This window comes from Coenobita brevimanus, chromosome 11 (assembly GCF_032717465.1).
Source record: "Coenobita brevimanus isolate Jiangsu-jjx chromosome 11, ASM3271746v2, whole genome shotgun sequence".
NCBI lineage: Eukaryota > Metazoa > Arthropoda > Malacostraca > Decapoda > Coenobitidae > Coenobita > Coenobita brevimanus.
This window is the reverse complement of record NC_136964.1, coordinates 12,030,743-12,053,465: the sequence shown is the minus strand read 5'-3', so window position 1 is coordinate 12,053,465 and position 22,723 is coordinate 12,030,743. Positions and strand designations below refer to the sequence as shown.

The window sequence follows — 22,723 nt, the reverse complement described above, 5'->3', positions numbered from 1 at the left end:
GAGTTAGATTAGCCTTCATTAACCAATTTGTTGCTGGAGAGGGAGGCCTTCATGTGGTGGCATTGATGTATTTAAGCAATGCTTATATAAACATCCTTCACCTCCCTTTACCCCGGATGGTGGATTGCAGGAAAAGGGAAACGTCAGCCTGGATGTAACTAAGCCACGGTTATACAAACATCCTTCATATTGGACTGCAGGATGGGGACATTTCCAGCCTGCAGTCCACCAGGTTCACATCCCTATGAGCTTTGGGCCACAACAACTATAACAGATTTGTATTTCATTTGAAAAGAGGTGTCTGGAGGCAAGAAATTATAAAAAACAAAAGATGCATCATTTGTACCCCCCTCTCCAGATATGAAATATGTACTAGCATTATGGTAGACCCTCCCTGTAATAGACTGATTGGGGTGGGAAGCCTGATTCAATAGAAAATCCGTTATACCCGATGTTCCCCCCTGAGGTGGGATTTTAAGCACTTTTGAAAATAAAATTAGTACAGTACCGGTAGAGTATTCTAGTACTGCAGATGAAAATTGTACTCATGTTACACTAACATGGTCAATAATTTTGCCCTTTTTACAGTGTATTTCCTGTGCTTGTTATTGCATTTTACAGACGTTGTTCGTTATGGCTGACAGAAGTCCAGTGGTTCTGTAGTGTCCGTTAAATCTGATATCCGGTCTGTCCAAGTAGAGTCTTTTAAATCCAGGACCTACTGTAGTTTTTTACCCTGGTACCTATAGTCTGTTCACCTTATATTGGCAGGGATTTTTGTTATTTTCAGCTTATTTCACATTGTTCATTGGTAGAAGAAGACTGCACTTCATCATGAATATAATTCATTCACCTTAACCCTCTCGTTACTGGAGGACGCAGGCTGTGTCCAACTGCGGGCAAGTACTCAGGATGTGGGCCGGCTCGGTCTTGGCCGCGCCGGCCCACATCCTGAGTTTCTGCGCTCGTGGTACTTTGTAAACATTTAATTCTCACACCCTTAGTTTTGCGTCTATTGCCATGATTTTTTATTCCTTGTAATCTTGAATAGTTGTACTTGCTTATGGTGTAGATAAAAACGTTTGGCGAACATGAATTATGCACTGATTACAATGTTTTTTCTTTGTGATTTCTCATAGTAACACAGTATATGTTTTTTGGTAATTGTTACTGAGAAAGAGTTTTAGGAAATTTCATTAGCTACATTTTGGTATACAGTATAAACATTTTCTGTAGGACAATTCGGGTCAGTTTTACATAGTGTAGAAGGAAATTATCTTAGGATGGCGCTGCAGTGAGGGAGCGGTGTTTCACACAGCCAAAGTTGTTGGTAAATTATTGTTTCCCCTGCCTTCATATATGCCTCTATCTGCCTGACTTTTTATTCACAGAATCTCGAATAGTTATACTTGCTTATGGTTTGATAAAAACGTTCGGTGAATATAAATGATGTGCAAATTTACATTTTTTTTTTTCATAAAGCAAAAAAATCAAGGAGTGACTTTGTTTGACTTAGCTTGAGTCATCCAGTATCGAGCGGGTGAGATTAATTCAACGCTGCCCTTGTCATCCAGTAACGAGCGGGTGACTTTTGCACTGCTGCCCTAAGTATATATCGAATGGGTTAACTTGGCGTAGACTTTTGTCCTTTTGCAGCTTATTTCACGTAGCTCAGTGGCAGAAAAAGACAATATAACGGTTCTACATCTTTTCCAGAGCACTTCTTCATGACTAGCCTCATATTCAAGTGTTAATCTATTGTTACAACAGCTTTCTGATTGGAGATTGAAATTTTATGCCTAGTTAAAGTGAATGGGGTGTACTTTTAGTGTTAGTTATTATTTATTATATTAATTGTAATTATTATTTTACCCTGTCCTGTGAGTGGTTGTGGCTTAATGTAATGGAAATATATTTTATACATGGATTATTGTGTTCCTGCAAGATATGAGAGAGAGAGAGAATGATGAGGATGATAGTGGATGATGTTGAGTGACCGTGAAATGTGTGAACGGTGATGAATATAACTGTGATGATGATGTTATTGATAAGGATAATAATGATGATGATGGGAGTGGTGGTGGTGATGATGATACTATACATTTCCACTGTTAATACACACCAACTGTAGAGCAGTTTCCATTTTATTTGTACTATGCAATTTATTTTCTCACTGATGTGCTTCATAACTCATTTATTTCCTAATTATACAGGGATCTCCAAAAAATAGCACTGTTCCAGAAACTCAGCTGGTGGTGTCATGTGTGTTTCGTGGCTCAGTCTGCTGATGTGGGTGTAGGTGTAGTAGTGGGATCAGGGAATTAATAAATAATGCAGGGTAGGCATTGGTAACTGAGCCATACCTGCAGCAGTGGGGGTAGAAAATGATTAAATGGTGCAGGATAGACATTGATAACTGCAGGAAATGAATAAATAATGCAGGATAGACATTGATAACTGCAGGAAATGAATAAATAATGCAGGATAGACATTGATAACTGCAGGAAATCAATAAATAATGCAGGATAGACATTGATAACTGCAGGAAATCAATAAATAATGCAGGATAGACAAAGCACTGACTAAGCTAGCCTGGAAATGCCAGAAATCCCCCAGCTGAGTTAAAGGGAAGGGCTGTGTGTAAACCCCCCTGTCTTTGTTATTCATAAAGTTTGTAAAGTAACTATTTTTTGTAAAACTGATACTTGGGTGAAACTATAAAGGGATTTTCTTGTAACAGGGTACAGCGCTGTATTTACATCTAACCCCTTCTGTATTACTTGTGTCCTGGAGATGGATACCTTCATGTGGTGGCACCAATATAAGCTGGTGGATCCACTGCCTGGTTATACAAATGTCTCACTTCCTATTTACTTAATGGAGAGGGCTTCCTTCATGTGGTGGCACTGATATAAGCAGGTGGATCCACGGCCTGGTTATACAAATGTCCCTCAACTCCCTCCCTATCCCCTGAATGAGAATCGTGGACGCAGAATGGCCGCCTTAGCCAGCAGTCCACTGGGTTCACATTGAGATGATCCGAAGGCCACAACAACAACAGCAAGAACTGCAAGGGGTCTATATATATATATACAAAGATGCATAATTTGTATTTATATATTGTTATTAAAGCATGTTATTGATTTATTGGTGAATTTTGCTACCATTGTTAGAGGGAAGGATCTCTCTCTCTCTCTCTCTCTCTTTGTCTCTCTCTCTCTCTCTCTCTCTCTCTCTCTCTCATATTAAAGTTTGTTAAAGGAGAGTAAGGTAAGTTTTCTATTATTATTATTATTATTATTGTTATTATTATTAATTATTATATTATTATTATTATTAATTATTATATTATTATTATATTATTACAGTATTACTATTATTATTATTATTATTATTATTATTATTATTACTACACTATACCCTGCTCTCAGGTGGGAAGAGGAGGTTGAGATGATGATGATGACTGGAGGAGGAGGAGTGAGAAGCTTTGTCTTATTTCTTTATATTGTTTACCTTTAGATGATTTGATTTTAGTAAAGGAGTTACAATAGCTTTTACGAGATTAATTTATTATTCTTTATTTTCCCCATCACCAAATTATGTATAAATATTTTTTTTTCATAGTGAGACTTGGAGGCGATTTGTTTGTGGCCACCCCAAACGGGATTGAGGCGTCTGGCAATAGATAGGTAGAGAAAGTTGACTTTTTTTTTTTTCATAAGGCTGACATTGTATTTTTATTCGTGCTTCAACCATACAGTTTTATTTTTGCAGTTAAGGAGTTTCCAGAATGATTTCTGTATGGATGATTTTGTTCTTATAGTGTAGGTCTTATCACAGTCATGTTGCTTTATTTTTATGCAGGAGTTCACAGTCTATAAGGTCACGTCCACATCAAAAGCTTGCTGGTGCGGTTGGGTGTTGAAGACGGGTGTAGGTGGGCGTTTGGCATCATTGTAAGCCATAGATGACCACACCCTCCCTGGCTGGGTCTTCTTGTATGGGTTTCAGTGATGCCCAAGTTTCACGCCTGCCCGTAAGTGATTGGTGTGGATGTGGCTTTAGTTTTGTTGAGGAGAGAAAAGGTTGATGTCTTATTTCTCCGATATTACTACTGTTAAACTGTTATTTACATTATAAGGCAAGAAGGAGTTTGATATGTCTTTATTCTTGTTATCACTGTAGCACACGTGTTTGTATCTGATAAGGATCCATAACCCCCTTTTCAGCCTAGTTGGTGGCCAGGTGTGGTCAGGTTAAATGGTGAATTTGGCTAGTAATCAAGGAGACTTGTACTTGCCTCATAACTAACATTCATCAAATTTTATACAACATGGCATATATTCATGTTATGGGAGTAATCTAGTTCCATCAGATGCAAACAAACTGGCCATAGGTGAATTTATTTTCTTTTAATTTCTTTTTAATTTATTTTAAATTATCAAAAGTAATGGCAGTTGATATTACTCTTTCTTGAATATAGATATCACCAGATGAGGTATACACTAAGGAGGGAGATCGGCATCTTTTGTCTTTCCTCTTGCCACCACCAGATAATTTATTCTTGCTGTGGAAGAGTTCACAGCTGTTTTGCTTTCTGCAGGAGGGGCCATGTTAATATCTTTCTCTATTCATTGCTTCTGCTGTGGCGTATTTGGCATTGATGCTGAAGAACAACTTTCTTGCATTGGCACTGATATAAACTGGTCACTTGGCCACCTGGTGTTAAAAACATCCCTGAACTCACTCCCTAACCCCCAAGAGAGGGATTGCAGCCTGGAGACAAGTACAGTACATCCCCCTAGTACGTGTCTATATGGGCGGCAGAGAACTTCTCATACTAGGGATTCGCGTACTGTGAATACATAAACTTATGGGAAAAATTACATATGGGTGGCACCCCCCTTCATGGGCAACCGGTGAGATGCCTTTCAGACCTAAGTATTGTACTATGCAAGGAATCTATCTAAGACATATTATTTAAGATAAAGTAAACCTACAAGATCATGGCTTTACTAGGTAAATCATTGGTGGTAGGTGTTGGCGACCATCATCCACTCACATGATGTAGTGCTGCCTACTTCTTCCTTAGCCTTTATCATTCTTTTTCTGTGCGTGCCCTCCTGTCTTCCTATATCTCCCATCTTTCCTGCCACTTCTTATTGCTCTTCTTTCCATTACAGGTGGCTTTACATTGAGTGACAAGCCATATGGTTTCCTGTAAGCCAAGAAACCATTTACAACGCTGGGTGGTAACCATATAACCAACCCATACATGCTCCCTTCGTGTCAGCAAGTGGATTGGTGGAGGGTTAGTGCCCCTCCCCGTAAAACCAATAACTCAAAGTCAAATGGCCACCCCTAATGGGATTATAGCATCTGGCAATAGATAGACAGATAGATAGACCTTTACCTGTTATCGCTTCTTGGGGGGGCAATGTCGTGTACTCGAGGTAACCCCAGATTTGGGCCACTCTTCGCTGCCCGTCTCTCTTACAAGGAGTTCAATTCGCATACTAATAAAAAATACACTAAAATAAAAAATATAGGTCCTCACGTACAAGGGGGATCGAGTACTCAGAACTCGCCTGCTGTGGGGATGTACTGTAGTTTTATCTTGCAGTGCACAGCATTCATGTTCAAATAAACCTGGGGCCCACTACAATACCACTAATCTTTGGCATTGTGTTCGTATTGTTGCCACCACCTTCTAGTGTTGGTCAGAGAGGAGTAAGAAGGTTGCTCGTACTTTACTTCGAACCACAACTGAGGCTGAAGTGGTTAGTTCATCGGGCACATCCACACTCACATCTATAAAGGCAGAAATTGCATCTATTTTAGTTGTATTATTGCCACTGCAGGACGACTTAGCACACCTTAAGATCTTTAATGGCATATTATGATGGAAAGGTTATCATTAAGTTCAGAATGCTGAAAGAAAGGGGGAAGGTGACTGGCTGAAGAGTGTCCGTGTTATGAATTAGGAGGGAAGAATGCACAGGAGCAGAGCAAGGAAGACGGAATGAGAACCTGTGTGTAGACCTTCAGTACAGCAGTTTGAGAAGAGAAACAGCGCAGGATTGTGACATAAGGAGAGGAGGCATCATGTGAAAATACCTGCACATGCTGGCAAGGTTCATAGTCTTTAAATGTAGTATAACTTGGCATAATATTGTAAATGCAGTCCACTGTTTTTAGTCTGTTCTGCATGACATCATCTGGTGTTTGGTCAGCTAGATTCAGTGCATCTATAAGTGCTGTATGTGTGTTCACTTTACTGCGACAGTAGCCTAGCGGTTTGCACTGATACTCTTCAGTAGTTACAAAGCTGCCAGTCTGATAGTTCCAGGGTTCAAATAATGGTGCAGGCAGCAGGCATCACTTGACTCATAATTTACAACCATCCACCCTTTGTGGGTTCGTAAATAAAATGAGTGCCTAGGAACCCTTCACCATACCCTGTACAATATCTCTGCACCTGCATTCTGAGCACTGACATAACTGCACCTCACCTGGTGGTAGGTCAGTGGGCGTGGATGCCTCTTCAACCAGCGCTGTACATGTACCCAGTCTGCTCCCCACCGCTGTCACCATACCTTCCGCCCGCCTCCACGCTTCATCTGCCGCCTTTCGCCCTGCCTCCACTCGGGCGTCAGACATTGACTCGTGGGAATAACTGAACACCAACTGAAACGTCAACATTCTCAGGCCTGTATGACTCACTCTGGGCTGGATAAAATTGTCAGATGTTAGCTCAAAGAGAATATGAGAGTTGTCCTGACCTTGAGAGGGCTAAGTCAGGCTCATGTGGCTCAGGCAGATAAATAGATAGATTGACAGACTGTAAAAGTCGTATCTGGGGTCATTATTGTCCCCTTAATGACATCGAGTACTGTAATGGTTGGCATTTCCCATAGTTAGTACATGAGGGGTTTACTGTGTACTGTAGATAGATAGATAGATAGATACAGTATATATTTGCGTCGTTCTTTCATACCTTCTTCAGTGTGACTACATCAGTAAGCTTGTCCAGTAAGGTCATTGCAACATTTCTCACAGCCTTGGCAGGAAGCTGCACTGTGATTCGCACCAGTAGTGTTACTCCTCCGTCACCATCAGTTCTCTCTTCGCCTTCCTGTATGTCGTCTGTTTGGTGCTGGTTTAACTGTAATAGATGGAGAGATAGATAGGTAGTTAGTTGACTGACTGTACGACATAAATGTTATGCCACAACCCTCACCATCAACTCCTTTACTCTTCTATATTTCATTTGCCTGCTGCTTATTTAATTGAAATAGATAGAAAAATAGATATAACAGTTTTGCTTACACCTGAGGGAACTGGGCTACATCCACGGCTTCAATCCAAAGCTTGGCAGCTAGAAATTCAGTGACCCTTAAAAACAGGATTAAAATGAATCTCCCAGATCACTATTTTCAGTTTATTTTTTATCCAGTGGAACTAGGCAACTCCAACAGCTTCATTATTAAATTATAATTGCATGGAATTCATTAAATCTTACTGGAAGGCAAGAATGAGTTTTCTTAGTTGTCAAATAATCCCTAGCATTATACCAGATGTTATCACAAAGTTTAGCAATATCCTAGTCAGGTTATATATGGTTTTAGCGATATTCTGGGTATTACAGAATTGCAGATTATTTTCAAACTAAGTGGCATTCTTGCGGTCACAAAAGTTAAGCGGTGTTTGCAACGTTTTTTGAATTTACCGCCAATCGCCATCTTTTCCCGCGTTCTGGATGTTAACGCGCACGCAGCTGTCGCTCCCATGTTTTTCTTTGCTTTTTGTGGTATTTACGGTGATTTTTCTCCTGTATTCATCTTCCACGGCTTCAGTAAGTATCATAGCCATTGTCAAGGTTACAGTGTGGGATAATTTTTTTTCCTTTAGCTGTAATATGGAAGAGATATGGAGAGGTAGCTTCACAGACTTCGTTACTCGTTCATAATTGACTCTTAGATAGTTTATAATTAGATTTATATATGTACTTCTGAAGACATTTTTAAAGATTTCAGTACATTCTAGAAATATCAGCCTCTGGGAACGAAGTTAGCAATGATTGTGGCTTTTTCAATATTCGCGCAATGTTTTACCGCATCGCAAGTTGCCTTCCATAGTGTCACCCTCCCGTATCTTATTTTTTGTTATTTGCGGCACATTTTCCTCCAGTTCTCGCACCTGTGTCTTCAGTAAGTATCCTGGATCCCTTCAAGTTGAGAATATGGGATTATTTTGTAACAGTATTGAACTTGGGCCCATTTGGGGGAGATGCAGAAAGGTGAACTTACCAAATCATCGTATCGGTGAAACTTCTCTTGCTCGTGGGATTGTTTATGCTTTTATCCTAACTCATCGGGGCTGGAGAGGGTCGCCTTCTTGTGGTGGCAGTGATAAACCCTGTCGGCTCCTCTCCCCAGTTATACCTGTGTCCCTCAGCTCCTTCCTTTTCCCCCAAACTTCAGCCTGCAGTTCACAGGGTTTGCGTATGAACATAGGGATGCGACTAACTTCCTCGTCTTTGGTGGCGCGGGGGTCATGTTTCCTTGTAATGAAGGAGATTTTGTCGAAATGTCATGCAGCAATAAATTGAGGGCCTCGTAGCACTTCTTCCATAGCGATTTGTTTTGCATACTTGGCCATGTTGATAAGTTAGAAGATATTAACAGGAAAATCCAGTTTGAGGGCATTACCAGGCGATTCCTAAATATTTCCTTGACCCGAATTCTCATCGGTTCAGAAGGCTCCCCTAACACCTCCTCCTTAGCGATTTATTATTGGATATGGGTGGTTATTATCCCTTTGATCGTTATTAAGTAGAGTAGGGGTATATTGGAAGGATTTATATAACACAGAAGAGGATAGTAAGGCATAAAAAACAAACTAAATCGCCTAGAAAAATGTGTTTGGGAGCTTCCGTAACCGACGAGAATACTGTTAGGTCATAGTAAATAGCATAGTTTTGGTGAGACCATGGTTAGATTGAGCTAAATTAGGATCACAGCTCACTTAACTCACCATCTGATAAACATAGGGAAACAAGAGTATAGTTTGGGTGAGAACAGGATCAGATTGAGTTTAGGATCACTTAACTCACCACCTGATACACATAAGGGAAGCAATGTAGTCTTGGTGAGAACGGGGTTAGAATGAGCTCAGTTAGGATCACTTGGCTCAACTCACCACCTGATACACGTAGGGAAACAAGAGTATAGTCTTGGTGAGAACGGGGTTAGATTAAGCTCAGTTAGGATCACCTGGCTCACTTAACTCACCGTCTGATACACGTAGGGAAACAAGAGTATAGTCTTGGTGAGAACGGGGTTAGATTGAGCTCAATTAGGATCACCTGGCTCACTTAACTCACCGTCTGATACACGTAGGGAAACAAGAGTATAGTCTTGGTGAGAACGGGGTTAGATTAAGCTCAGTTAGGATCACCTGGCTCACTTAACTCACCGTCTGATACACATAAGGCCTCCTCTTGTCTATGGACGCTCTGCACTCGTCCACTGTGGGTTTGTGGGCGACTAAGGCCACGGTGAGACGGGCCAGCAGGGGGCGAACCTCTACCTCACCCACACCACTCACAGCCACTGCATTCATTTCACGGCTGTTTGGTGTTCATCTGAGGGAACTGGATCAGCATTCATCTCAGTCACTGCATCATCTCACAGTCACTGCATTCAGGTCTTGCTCCAGGGGCTTGAGTAGTGGATGAGTGAGTGTGTGGCCCATTTTTCACTTGCTTTCTGGATCCAACTTCATCCCGTCCTTAGGTGGGGAGAATAAAGGTCATGATTATGATGATTACAGGTATGATGACGTTGGTGGTGGTAATGGTTGTTGTGATGATGATGATGATGATACTGTTGAGTAAAAGACAGGATGGTAGGATGTCCTGGCAAGTGTTGGGAGCGGCACCACGGCCACAGACTGGAGGGGTTGAATATAAGCAACGGAAGAGTTTGCACTGACGAACGCGGTGGCAGAGGCACCTGTTTGTTTTGGTGCCGTTGTCATGGCAACCGGGGACGCGATTCACAAGCCGTAGGGGAGCCGTTGTCTTGGTAATGAGAGACGCGATTCACACGCTGGAGGGGGGGCGCCTTCATGTGGTGGCACTTATATAACCAGTCCCTCAGGTACTCCCCTATCCCCCTAGAGGAGGAGGACCTGCCGGGAGAGGCTAGCACTGAGACTACACACTACTGGGGTGCATTCAGATGGCTGGGATTGCAACTTTATCTGGAATCCTCGGTCATAATCTCGATGAATGCAAGGCCCTGTGATGATGATGATGATGATGATGATGATGATGATGATGACATTATTGTTGGTGATGCTGATGATAGTGGTGGTGATGGTGATGATGATGATGTTGATGATGATATTATTGTTGGTGATGCTGATGATAGTGGTGGTGATGATGATGATGATGGTGGTGGTTGGTGTGGTAGTGATGATGATGATGATGATGATGGTCGTGGTTAGGATAAACAAGAGATATAAGTTTCTTTTCTCAGTGTTCCCTCTCCTTCCAAGAAAAGGAAAGTAGGAAAGTTGAGAGAAAAATGTATCGCATGGTTAGAGATAATGTGTGTTAAGCAAAATACTCGTGATTTACTGCAAAAAAGCAAGATGCCTTTTCTTTCATTTATCACTCTTCCTCCCTCTCTTCATCATCATCGTCACCACCACCACTAAGACCTCTCCATTAAATACATTAAATTTCCATCCGCCTCATACAAAGAAGAAGAGGAGAAGAGAAGGAGGAGGAGGAGGAACAAGAAGAAGGAAAGAAAAAAATATGCGTACTTGCTGCTAAAAGGAAAGTCAGACACATAACTATATAGAGGCAATGCATTTTCTGCCTGTGCTTTTCCTTGTAAGAGAGCGGACGTGTTACAAAGGCTTGAGTGAAACCGTCTGCCTATCGAGAAGCAAGAAGACGGTTTAAAAGCACCATTGTAGTAGTAGCGGTGGTGGTAGTAGTTGTAGTGGTGGTAGTAGTAGTAGTAGTTGTAGTAGTGGTAGTAGTAGTAGTAGTTCAAAGGCTTGAGTGAAACCGTGTGCCATTCTAACAAACTGACAGGTGGTAGCAAGAAAAAAATATAAAATCACCGTAGTAGTAGTAGTAGTAGCAGTAGTAGTAGTAGTACAGTAGTGGTAGTAGTAGTAGTAGTAGTTGTCGTTGTTGTGGCCCATGGTTCATGTCGAGGTGAACCTAGTGGACTGCAGGCTGAAGTTCCCCCTGTGCAGTCTTCTTTTCAACGTTTGTATGACTAGGCCGCGCACCTGCTCGGGTATATCGGTCCCACCACCTGAAGGCGTCCCTCTCCAGCAGTGACTGAGAATATTTGAGTTTATTAAGAAAACTATGGAGTGGCAGAAGAAGACAAAGCGGCATTCAGTGACGATGATCATGTGTCTCGTGATTTTTACCTTCTTCGCGCAATACCTCGCATTTTCTCGCATTTTCTGGTACCCGGTTGTTAAGCCTTCTGCCCAGCACCTTAACAACGACGAAGATGATACGGGTGAGTCGAGGGGGGGAGAGGGGGGAGGAACTATATTGAAATTATGGTAGTACTAGACTTACTACTGCTACTACATTTTTCCTACAGGGAGAGAGGAGGGGGGAAGGAAGTTATATGGAAATTAAAGCCATATCATACTGCTATTACTACTACTACTGCTGCTGCTACTACTACTACTGTTATTATTATCATTACTACTACTACTACTACAGGTATTTTTCTCGTGCAGGTGTTGAACGTGTAGGGCCGCCACAACACATCAGCTACTTACAAATATCACCACAGCCATCGCCAGAACACCTTAAATACACATCCAGCCTCCAGTGTTATTTGACAACGGGAAATAATCAACAGTGCAGACAGAAACAACAGAATGCCCTACCACAGAGAGCACCACCAACCAGACGTGCAACCAAAACTGTTAGAATTATTACAGAAAATGCCAGTGTTGCTACCAAATACACCAATATTGAGCATGCAGCCAATAGAACTGATGTCACTACAATTGTCTATACAGCAACAAGTCTGAACACAGTTGCTAATACCAGTGTTGCTACCAATGATACCGGTGCCAGGACATTTGCTAGTCTTCCTACCAACCGTGATGTGTCCACTCATACCAAGGGTGCTACCAGTGTCAGTGTTATTACCAGTGATGCTACCAGTGTTCCTACCAATGCACATGGGATTGAAAATTCCAAAATAGCTGTTACTCCCAAGGTTGCTACCAAATATGATGCCACTGGTACCAGTCATGATCGTACCATTCCCAGCTCTGCTACCACATACAGTGCCACCAATTCCAGTGTAGCTACCAGACATGATGCTACCAATGCTGATGGTCCCGTAAATGAAGTTGCTACCAATTCAACTGTTACTACCAGTCAGAGTGTTGCTGCCACATACGATAGCACCAATCCCAGAACAGCTACCAGACATGATGCTACCAGTCCTGACGTTGCTACCAATCTCTCCGTTGCTACCAAATCCTTGAGGGTGCTGGCAGAGAGAGTGCTGAGTAAGATGACCACCATAACGTTACCATGTCGACGATTGCTGAGGCAGGGGGGAAGGACCTGTAGGCGTATTCCGGATGGTGACAAGTGAGTTAGCTCTCTCTCTCTCTCTCTCTCTCTCTCTCTCTCTCTCTCTCTCTCTCTCTCATGAAGTAAGTCTGATTTCATGATAAACCCAGAAAATTGTGACTCCATAAGATAAATCACTTACTCGCATGTACTAAGTCATATTCTAACACAGGAAGCTCTGCCTGGATGGTGGTCAAGTGGGATCAGCGCCGAGGGGTTCGTGTCTCGTCTATTCATTCGGTATTGGACACGATTTCAGTTTCGACAGAGCGATGGCGGCGTTGGGATGTGAGGTGTTTGCTTTTGATGATGATGACTCGCATAATATCTACCCCACCACTCCTTATTACAGGTATTTATTATTATTATTATTAGTAGTAGTAGTAGTAGTAGTAGTAGTGGTGGTGGTGGTAGTAGTAGAAGTAGTAGTAGTATTTCTGAGTAACCATAGGAAATGGATGTGTTTCTGAATCAGCCTAAACACACACACACACACACACACACACACACACACACACACACACACACGAAAGTGATCTAGTGTTTCTACAACCATTTTTACACACACACACACACACACAGGAAACTGATCTAGTGTTTCTGCATCCATTTTTACACACACATACACACACACACACACACACACACACACACACACACACACACAGAGGAAACTGATCTAGTGTTTCTGCAACCATTTTTACACACACACACACACACACACACACACACACACACACACACATGGCAGGGATCCAAGCTGGTGTATCAGTTTTGTGTTCAGCTTAACAATGAAATAAGAAAAATAAGCTTTGACTCTACCTTAAACTCTATTCGCTCTATACCTATTAGCTTATTAACTCTATTAGCTATGTACTCTATACTCTATTATCTTCAATTACACACAAAAAAATATGACTATTTTTCAATTCTGTTTCCTCTTCGTAGGGTACAAATGATGCCATATTGTGTGTGTGTGTGTGTGTGTGTGTGTGTGTGTGTGTGTGTGTGTGTGTGTGTGTGTGTGTGTGTGTGTGTGTGTGTGTGTGTGTGTGTGTGTGTGTGTGTGTGTATCTTTCAGGGTGTACAAGTTGATCTGTGTGTGTGTGTGTGTATCTTTCAGGGTGTACAAGTTGATCTGTGTGTGTGTGTGTGTGTGTGTGTGTGTGTGTGTGTGTGTGTGTGTATCTTTCAGGGTGTACAAGTTGATCTGTGTGTGTGTGTGTGTGTGTGTGTGTGTGTGTGTGTGTGTCTTTCAGGGTGTCCATGTTGATTTGTGTATGTGTGTGTGTCTTTCAGGTGTACAAATTAACCTTTTTTCTCTTTCCATCCCAGAGTTCACTTCACACACGTTCGTCTCGGCTCAAAATTACTGTACCAAGTTGTAGAAGACCGAGTTCGCAATGAGACCCGCGCCTACCTGTACCGTACCTTAGATAACATAGTGTACCGTCTTGGCCACCGCACCGCCACGCTCCACCTCCTGAAGATGGATGTGGAAGGGGCAGAATGGGATATTTTTACTAATTCTATATTTAAGGTGAGTGGATGGTTGCTGTCTCTCACTTACCATACCTGGACTTGTTCTGTCTGTCCGTATATCTATCTGTCTGTCTATCTATCTATTTTTCTATCTATCTCCACCCCATAGGCCTACCTCCACCTCCCTCCAACTCACACACACACCCTCTCTCCCATATCTCTCCACTCCATCCCTCCACCTCACACCCCCTTCCCTCACAGATCTCCACTCCATCCCTCCACCTCATCCTCGGTCTTCCACTCCCCCTTTCACTGACATACACTCTACATCTGTACGATACACACATGATACTGCCTAAGTGGGTAATTTGGATATGGAAACTAAGAGATAATTCAGTGTCTTTTATTGCTGCTACCAAATCCACCTTGACAAAAATAATCCTTTGTGCATATCCTAAAGTTATTTCTGTGTGTGTGTGTGTGTGTGTGTGTGTGTGTGTGTGTGTGTGTGTGTGTGTGTGTGTGTTCTTACCTAATTGTTCTTACCTAATTGTATCTTTACAGGAATGAGTCCAGCTCGTACTGTCCCGTGTCTTAAACCATATTTATCGTACATATCCTTAAATTTGTGAATTGTTTTGGCACACACTATTTCATTCGGTAGTGCATTCCATTGATCAATTGCTCTGTTTGGGAAACTGAATTTCCTTACGTCTTTATCACCTCTCTTCTTATCATCATCATCATCATAGAGTTGTACATTTGATAAGGCCACTTTTGTGTGTTATTAAGGTTGTATAAATATCCTCATGTATACCCAACTCCCTGGAGCTCACAATATACATCTTCCTAAGGTATTTGGTACAGTTTATGTGCTTAGATTCAATTTTGTGGGACTCACTCCTCCCTCTCCCTCTACCCTGCCTCACCCCACCTCCCTCTGCCTCACCCCTGCCCAACTGTGCCTCACCTCGCTCCATCTGCCCTGCCTCACTCCACCTCCCTCTGCTATGCCTCACTTCCCCCTGCCCTACCTCACCCCCTCTGTGCACATAAGAAACTGGCGTCTTCGAGGACCTCATTTCTCAGCAAACATTTTTAGCTACTTAACATAAGGTTGTAAATCGCACCGTCCATGGTGGTGATGTAGCGATTCAGCCAACTGTGATAATGCTGGTAAATTTTCACTTCACTCCCGTATTCAGAGTTCAGCTATTTAACTGGACAGAACCCCACGTAAATGACTGAGGTTGATTCAGGGCACAAGGCTTTGTATGGTACTGGTGATTAACAGGATAAACACTGCACCTTTCTCCCTTCCTGGCATAGTTTCAGTCCCTTACCAAGATAGATTTTTAGATATTGAATGGACAGTTCCCCTACACACACACACACAAGTTTAGGAGATTATTTACCACGCATTTTTGTCATAATCTCTTGTCTTGATTGTATTTTTTGTCATCTTGGTTATTCTTTTGTCTTTTCTGTGTAGCATTCCTTCGTGGCACTGTTTCCCCTTCCACTGCTGCTGTATCTTCAATCCCTGGTCTTAATATTGCATCAGGTTTTTTGACCGGCAGTGTCCACCTCATGCTGGCAGAATCGGAGCCACTCGCGTCTTTGTCATTCTCTTTTCTTTGTCATACTCTTTTGTCTTCGTTGTCATACTCTTTTCTCTTCTTTGTCATACTCGTCTCGTCGTTGTCATACTGTTTTCTCTTCTTTGCCATACTCTTTTCTCTTCTTTGTCATACTCATTCGTGGCACCAAACCTTGCTCTCAGGACGGTAAACAGTCTTTTTCTATCGCTGGTAAATCTTCAGTCCCTGGTCTAGATAATGCTTCAGGTTTTTAGACGGGCAGTTCCCACCTCGCAGAATTGGCAGGTTTTTTGTCACTCTCTTCTTCTTGGTCGTGTTCTTGCACAGCCCAGGGTCTCCACAGAAGGCTGGGTGGCTGTCTTTGGCTTCTCTGTGGCTGTCTTTGGCTTCTCTGTGTGTCTTTCTCTTCTCTGTGTTGCTGTGGGGGGTCTTTTTCGCAGACGCCTTTCGCCTGTCTGTGTCTTGCTCCCAGGCTTTTGTCGCTGCTGCCTTCTTATGCTCGTTCTTGGCACGAGGTTTGGGCTTCCTCCTGTGACAGAGCTGTGGAAAGAGATGAGTAAGTATGAGTATGAGTAAGTATGAGATGTGTATGATGTTGAAAAGTAGCTACATGACCCATTCTAACGTATGGAAGTGAAGCTTGGACCCTGTTGCAAGGACACAAGGGTGAGAGAGTGGGGAATATAAGCTGGAAGGGCATGTGGAGTTGCGTGGACAGGCAGACCAATGAGGAAGCAAAGGAGCATTGAGAGGAGCATGTGGACTTGTGGAGAGACAGGCAGACTAATGAGGAAGTGAAGGAGCGTTGAGAGGAGCATGTGGACTTGTGGAGAGACAGGCTAATGAGGAAGTGAAGGAGCGTTGAGAGGAGCATGTGGGCTTGTGGAGAGACAGGCAGACTAATGAGGAAGTGAAGGAGCGTTGAGAGGAGCATGTGAACTTGAGTGGAGAGACAGGCAGACTAATAAGGAAGTGAAGGAGTGTTTTGGTGTTGTGGATGTGTTAAGATGCATTAAAAGAACCTTGAGATGGTTTGGCTATGTAGAGAGAATGGAGAATGAGAGCCTGACAAGGAGAAGTATGTGATAGAGGGGATGAGGGAGACACAATGAGATGGAGGGACAGGGTGGTGAGCTATATGAGAGAAAGGGGTTTATGTAGGAGAGAGGGCTGACTGATGGCGGACAGGGTGACGTGGAATGCTGCTACAACTACTAATAGACTCACCGCAGCTGCACGTTCAAAGGGCTCATTCCCAATCTCCATCTCATCTTGGCTGGCATATTCCTCGTCCTCAAACCCAGCTCCTTCCTCCTCTTCTTCCTCACCCTCAGCTCTCTTCTCTGCCGCATTCTCTCCATCACCGCTCTTCTTTGCCTCGTTCTCTCCATCACTGCTCGCTGCAGTTTCATTCTCTCCTTTGCCTCTCGTCGGAGTTTGATTCTCATCCTCTCTCTCCATGCCTTCTTCAGAGTCGTCCTCAATTTCTCCACCAGCGCCCTGTCCGAAATTTCCTGGCCGTCCCCGTGCCTTAGGTCGGACCCTTGCAGTTTCCCTAGACGTACTCTCGACTTCTTCCTCGAACACATCCTCGAGAATGAACTCCTCGAGGCTAAGAGTTCCTTCATAGTGGAAGTTGGCTTCAGCGTCTGGATTCCCCTTGAGGTTGAGACTCTGTTCGAGGTTGAGGCTGTCTTCAAGAGGGGGACTTCCTTCAAGGATGAGACTGTCTTCAAGAGTTGGATTTTCTTCAAGGTTGAGAGTTCGTTCAAGGTTGAGGCTGTCTTCAAGAGCGGGACATCCTTTGAGGGGGAGACTGTCTTCAAGGCTGAGATTCCCTTCGAGATTTAGACTGTCTTCAAGACTGAGACTCCATTCTAGGTTGGGACTCCCTGTGGGGTTGAGATTGCCTTCAAGTGTGGCCTTTCTTTCGAGGCTGAGACTGTGTTGAAGGTTGACCCGTTGTTCCAGGTTGGCTCCGCCTTCATGTAGGCAGCATCCTAGAGGACTGTGACATCCTTCCAAGCTGTCACTCCCCTCAGGATTCAAAATATCCCACGCATTGTCATTCCCTTCGAGGTTAAGACTTCCTTTGACTTTGAGCGTCCTGTCGAAGTTATGACTCCCTTCAACGGTGGCACTTCCTCCAAGATTAAGATTCCCTTCAGAGGCACTACTCCCTTCGGCACACTTATTGCCCTGGGAGGAGGTAGCAGGTCGGCCCTTCCCGTAGTGGTAATCGCAGAAGACCAATTCCTCTTCTTCGTGCGTTAAAATAGGTCTTGGGCCGGGAGTGGTCCTTGGCGTGGGTCCTGTGTTGTGTGGGCGGTATGTGGGCTGCTGTGGGATGCTGACGTGATACCAGCCGTCCTCTTCCTCACTCAGCACACACTCTGGCGGGAAAAGGTACTCAGATGATTTAACTGAGTGAGGTTTGTATGCTACTGAATGATGTTTAGATGTTTAGATGACACCACCCGTCTCCTTCATTCATTATAGGAAAAAGCAGCGCAGATGAATTTACTGAATTTAGATGGACAGACAGACAGATAGATGGATGGATAGATAGATAGATAGATAGATAATAGATGGGTTATTGAAAGCGTCTGGCTATAGATATGGTGAATGATGTTTATAGAATGTGTACAGATAAAACCACCTGTGTGTGTGTGTGTGTGTGTGTGTGTGTGTGTGTGTGTGTGTGTGTGTGTCGCATTCTCATCAGTTAAGGAAGCTCCCTAACACCCCTTCCTATGCTATTTATTTTGCATATCACACCTTATTGCCCTAGTCTGTGTTAAATAAATCCTTCAGACATCGCCATACTCTGCATAAACAACGTGAAAAGGATACTAACCAGCCATATCCAGAAATAAATCGCTACGGAAGAGGTGTCAGGGGTCGAGCCTCCCTACCCAACGGCAGTATGGGCCTGTATGTGTGTCTGGCTGTGAACTGAGGTGGCCTGGCTTCGCGTCTTTGCTTATATTGGCTTTAATTGCACTGAGAGAGAGAGAGAGAGAGAGAGTCGGAAATGTTAATCCAGCTAATTCCACTTGCGTTTAGGGAGGAAGTCTGAGGGGGACTGACAGGTGTGGCTTAAACGTGGATAGATGAATAGAGGAATAGATAGATAGATATACACACACGCACACACACACACACACACACACACACACACACACACACACACACACACATACACACACACTATAATGTAGTTAGTGTCTTACCACGTATTTTAATAATAATAATAGTATTAATAATAATAATAATTTGTCATATTGCGTTATGTACTAGTTTTTTAAGATACAGAAAGCTTCTCTCTCTCTCTCTCTCTCTCTCGTAGTTTGTCTTGCCCTTTCCCTCCCTCCCCTTCTCCCTTTCATTCTCACGTCCTCCCCCCCCCCCTCTCTCTCTCTCTCTCACCTTTGACAAGCACAAATCCATCCTTAACCGTTGCTTCGTTATCTTCACAAAGCATAATCTTTTTCTGTTCCTCTTCCCTTATTATTTCCCCGTTGGTTCTGTTAAGAGCTTTACCGTTACTGTTTTCAGATATTCTTGCTTGGCTTTCCGATATTCTTGCTTGGCTTTCAGATATTCTTCCTTGGGTTTCAGATATTCTTGCTTGGCTTTCAGATATTCTCAGCTGGATTTCAGATATTCTTCCTTGGGTTTCAGATATTCTTGCTTGGCTTTCAGATATTCTCAGCTGGATTTCAGATATTCTTGCTTGGTTTTCCGATATTCTTGCTTGGCTTTCCGATATTCTTGCTTGGTTTTCCGATATTCTTACTTGGTGTTCAGATATTCTTGCTTGGATTTCAGATATTCTTGCTTGGTGTTCAGATATTCTTGCTTGGTGTTCAGATATTCTTGCTTGGTTTTCCGATATTCTTGCTTGGTTTTCAGATATTCTTGCTTGGTTTTCCGATATTCTTGCTTGGTTTTCCGATATTCTTGCTTGGTTTTCAGATATTCTTGCTTGGCTTTCAGATATTCCTCCTTCGTTTTCAGATATTCTTGCTTGGCTTTCAGATCTTGCTTGGTTTTCAGATATTCTTGCTTGGCTTTCAGATATTCTTGCTTGGCTTTCAGATATTCTTCCTTAGTTTTCAAATATTCCTAAGATCTTTTCACATTCTCCACGCCAGTTCTCGCTCCCTCTGTAATACAACGGCAAATCTTCTCACATCTTGCCTTCCTCACAACTTCTTATCTAAGTTTCAAAATATAATATCACTACTACCAGCGACTATCGAGGAACTTTAACCGCACCGACACGTAGTCTCCCCCCCTCCTTTTAACCGAACACTGAACAGCTGACGTAGACTTTACCTTTTCTTATACGGAACCGCGCTAGTGTTGCCAGTCCAGCGTCACATCTACCGCCAACCTTTCTGTAAAAAGTCGCTCTTAACGCAGCTACATAGAAGAAAACGCCAAAATTTCGCCGTGGGAAGTAACTAGATTTCTTAATATTTATCAGAAAGTTGTTAAATGACCAAAATATAGCTAAGAGTTTGCCAGAATACCTGTAGTGTTGGCATGTATCATGTTGCAGCATGTTGTGGAATCTGGCAGCAGACCTTGGTAACCTTGATCCTCACTCAGTAACTGTCTGGCACTTTCCACTACAGACACATTGAGCAACACACTTCTTACCCCTAAATGAATATGTAAAGGTGTGATTAGTACTGATTACCTCATATTATTAAAAAAAGGCGATATTAAAACTCCGGAAAAACACTAATCTCTTAATATAATCACAACTATTTATTATTATCAACACATTGTGCAAGTGTGTGTTGTCATGACCTTGTGATTGCGTCAGCCAGGATACCACTTCTGTCTGCATATCACAGGTTACTGATTGATAAGAAGGGAAAGAAGTGGTGGGCTACGGTTTATTACTACTACTACTACTACTACTACTTCTGTACTACTACTACTACTACAACTACTGCTGCTACTACTACCACTACTACTACAGGAGTATATGTTTATTTTTAACACACGTCGGCTGTGCTATCAACCTGTTTCGTCATGTTGTGTGTGTGTGTGAGAGAGAGAGAGAGAGAGACTACGCTGACGTGTTATTAATCACACTATCACACATTATTCAGTTATATTCTTCAGTTTGATGGTGAAGGGGTTAGTGAAGGCTGTACGTAACACCCTATAGCCGGAAAAACATCACCAGCATCATCATTTCGGAGTGTAACGATGATGATGGTGGTGGTGGTGGTGGTGACGATGATGGTGATGGTGGTAATAGACAATACTCGTAAATGTATGGTGATAATGATAGTGTTGATGATGATATTGATGATAATGATGACGCTAATAATAATAATAATCTGTCTATCTATTGCCAGACGCCTTAATCCCGTAAGGTGTGGCCACAAACAAATCGCCTCCATGTCGCCCTGTCCCCCGCCATTTCATTGCCCTGCTCCCAGCTCACACACCCCTCTCTCATATACCTCTCCACTCCATCCCTCCATCTCATCCTTGGCCTCCCCCTATCCCCCCCTCCACCTCACTCACATACACTCTCCTCGTCAGTGTCTCACTCTCCAGTCTCTCCACATGGCCAAATCACCTGAGTGTGTTTCTCCTAACGCTTCTTATCACATCCACATCCACACCACAATGCTCCTTCACGTACATCGTCATTCGTCAGTCTGTCTCTCCGTGTGACTCCACATGCTCCTCTCAGATAACTCATTTCCATTGCTCTCACTCTTGACTTCTGTCCCTTCAACAACGTCCAAGCTTCACTTCCATAAGCTGGTATCACAATACTGTCATGTAGTAACTTTTTCACATCCATGCTTACTTCCCTGTTTCTTATTACTGCTTTCAAGGAACCAGCAACCTTTCTTCCTTGTTGTACCCTTTCAAGCACTTCACCCTCTAAAATTCCATCCTTACTCATCACACTGCCCAAATACTTAAACGCATTAACATTTTCCATTTCCTCCTCATCCAACCTCACTGTATATTCACTTCACTTCTCTCGAAGACTTTACTCTTCCCTACATTCACCTTTAGATTCCGTTTCTTACACACTCTCCCAAACTCATCCACCAAGCCTTGCAGCTCCCCTTCGTCTTCACTTAACAACACAGTATCATCTGCAAACAGCAATACAGGGAGTTTCCAAACACTGCCCTCATTAGGGCCACTCCAACATCCACTGCCCTACCTTGCATCTCTTTTATAACCCCATCCATATACAGACTGAACAACCATGGAGACATGACACATCCCTATTTCAATCCAACCTTCAAGTAGAAAAATTCACTCATTTCATTATATCCACATGCACTGCAGCCTTAGCACTCTCATACATACTCTTCACAGCATTCAACAACTTCCCATCTACTCCATATATTCTTAATACTTTCCACAATCCTTGTCTATCCACCCAGTCATATGCTTTCTCCAAATCCATGAAGGCCGCATACAAATTCTTTCCCTTCCCTAGAAACTTTTCCACTAAAGATCTAAGAATGAATATCTGATCTACACAACCTCTTCCCTTCCTAAAACCTCCCTGTTCTTCTCCAACTAATTCCTCTGTTATTTCCCTCTGTCAATAAGTATCCTACCACATACTTTTCATAATAATAATAATAATAATAATACAGCCATTAATCTTGAATCCATTTCCAGAGCAATATCTTGGCCCAGACGCGACAACTGGCTGTGGAAATACACATGGAAGATTTCTTAAAGCCAGACCTTACCACACAACAAGCTTATGTGACGCTGTTGGGCTACATGAGGTAAGGTTATGTGCGTTTATATATACGTACACACCTGTGGATATACGTACACAGATACAGACATACACTGATACATACACATAAACATACCTACGTGGGTACACACACACACACACACACATGCGTTACATACACACCTACACATAAACATACCTACATGGGTACACACACACATGCGTTACATACTTACACAGCTACAT

General features: G+C 42.8%; 2 protein-coding genes across 2 annotated transcripts; both read right to left on the bottom strand.

Moving 5' to 3' along the window:
• Positions 1-866: 866 nt before the first annotated feature.
• LOC145411199 (uncharacterized) lies at positions 867-9,624 on the bottom strand. The gene is made up of 4 exons (XM_080281266.1): positions 9,478-9,624; positions 6,998-7,165; positions 6,513-6,687; positions 867-973 (listed from the first exon to the last, which is right to left on the bottom strand). Exons 1-4 carry the CDS (start codon positions 9,622-9,624, stop codon positions 867-869), a joined length of 597 nt encoding a protein of 198 aa, XP_080137392.1.
• A 6,234-nt stretch (positions 9,625-15,858) lies between these two features.
• LOC145411380 (uncharacterized) lies at positions 15,859-19,383 on the bottom strand. The gene is made up of 3 exons (XM_080281415.1): positions 19,156-19,383; positions 16,954-18,119; positions 15,859-16,266 (listed from the first exon to the last, which is right to left on the bottom strand). Exons 1-3 carry the CDS (start codon positions 19,208-19,210, stop codon positions 15,928-15,930), a joined length of 1,560 nt encoding a protein of 519 aa, XP_080137541.1. The 5' UTR covers positions 19,211-19,383; the 3' UTR covers positions 15,859-15,927.
• Between the last annotated feature and the right edge of the window lie 3,340 nt (positions 19,384-22,723).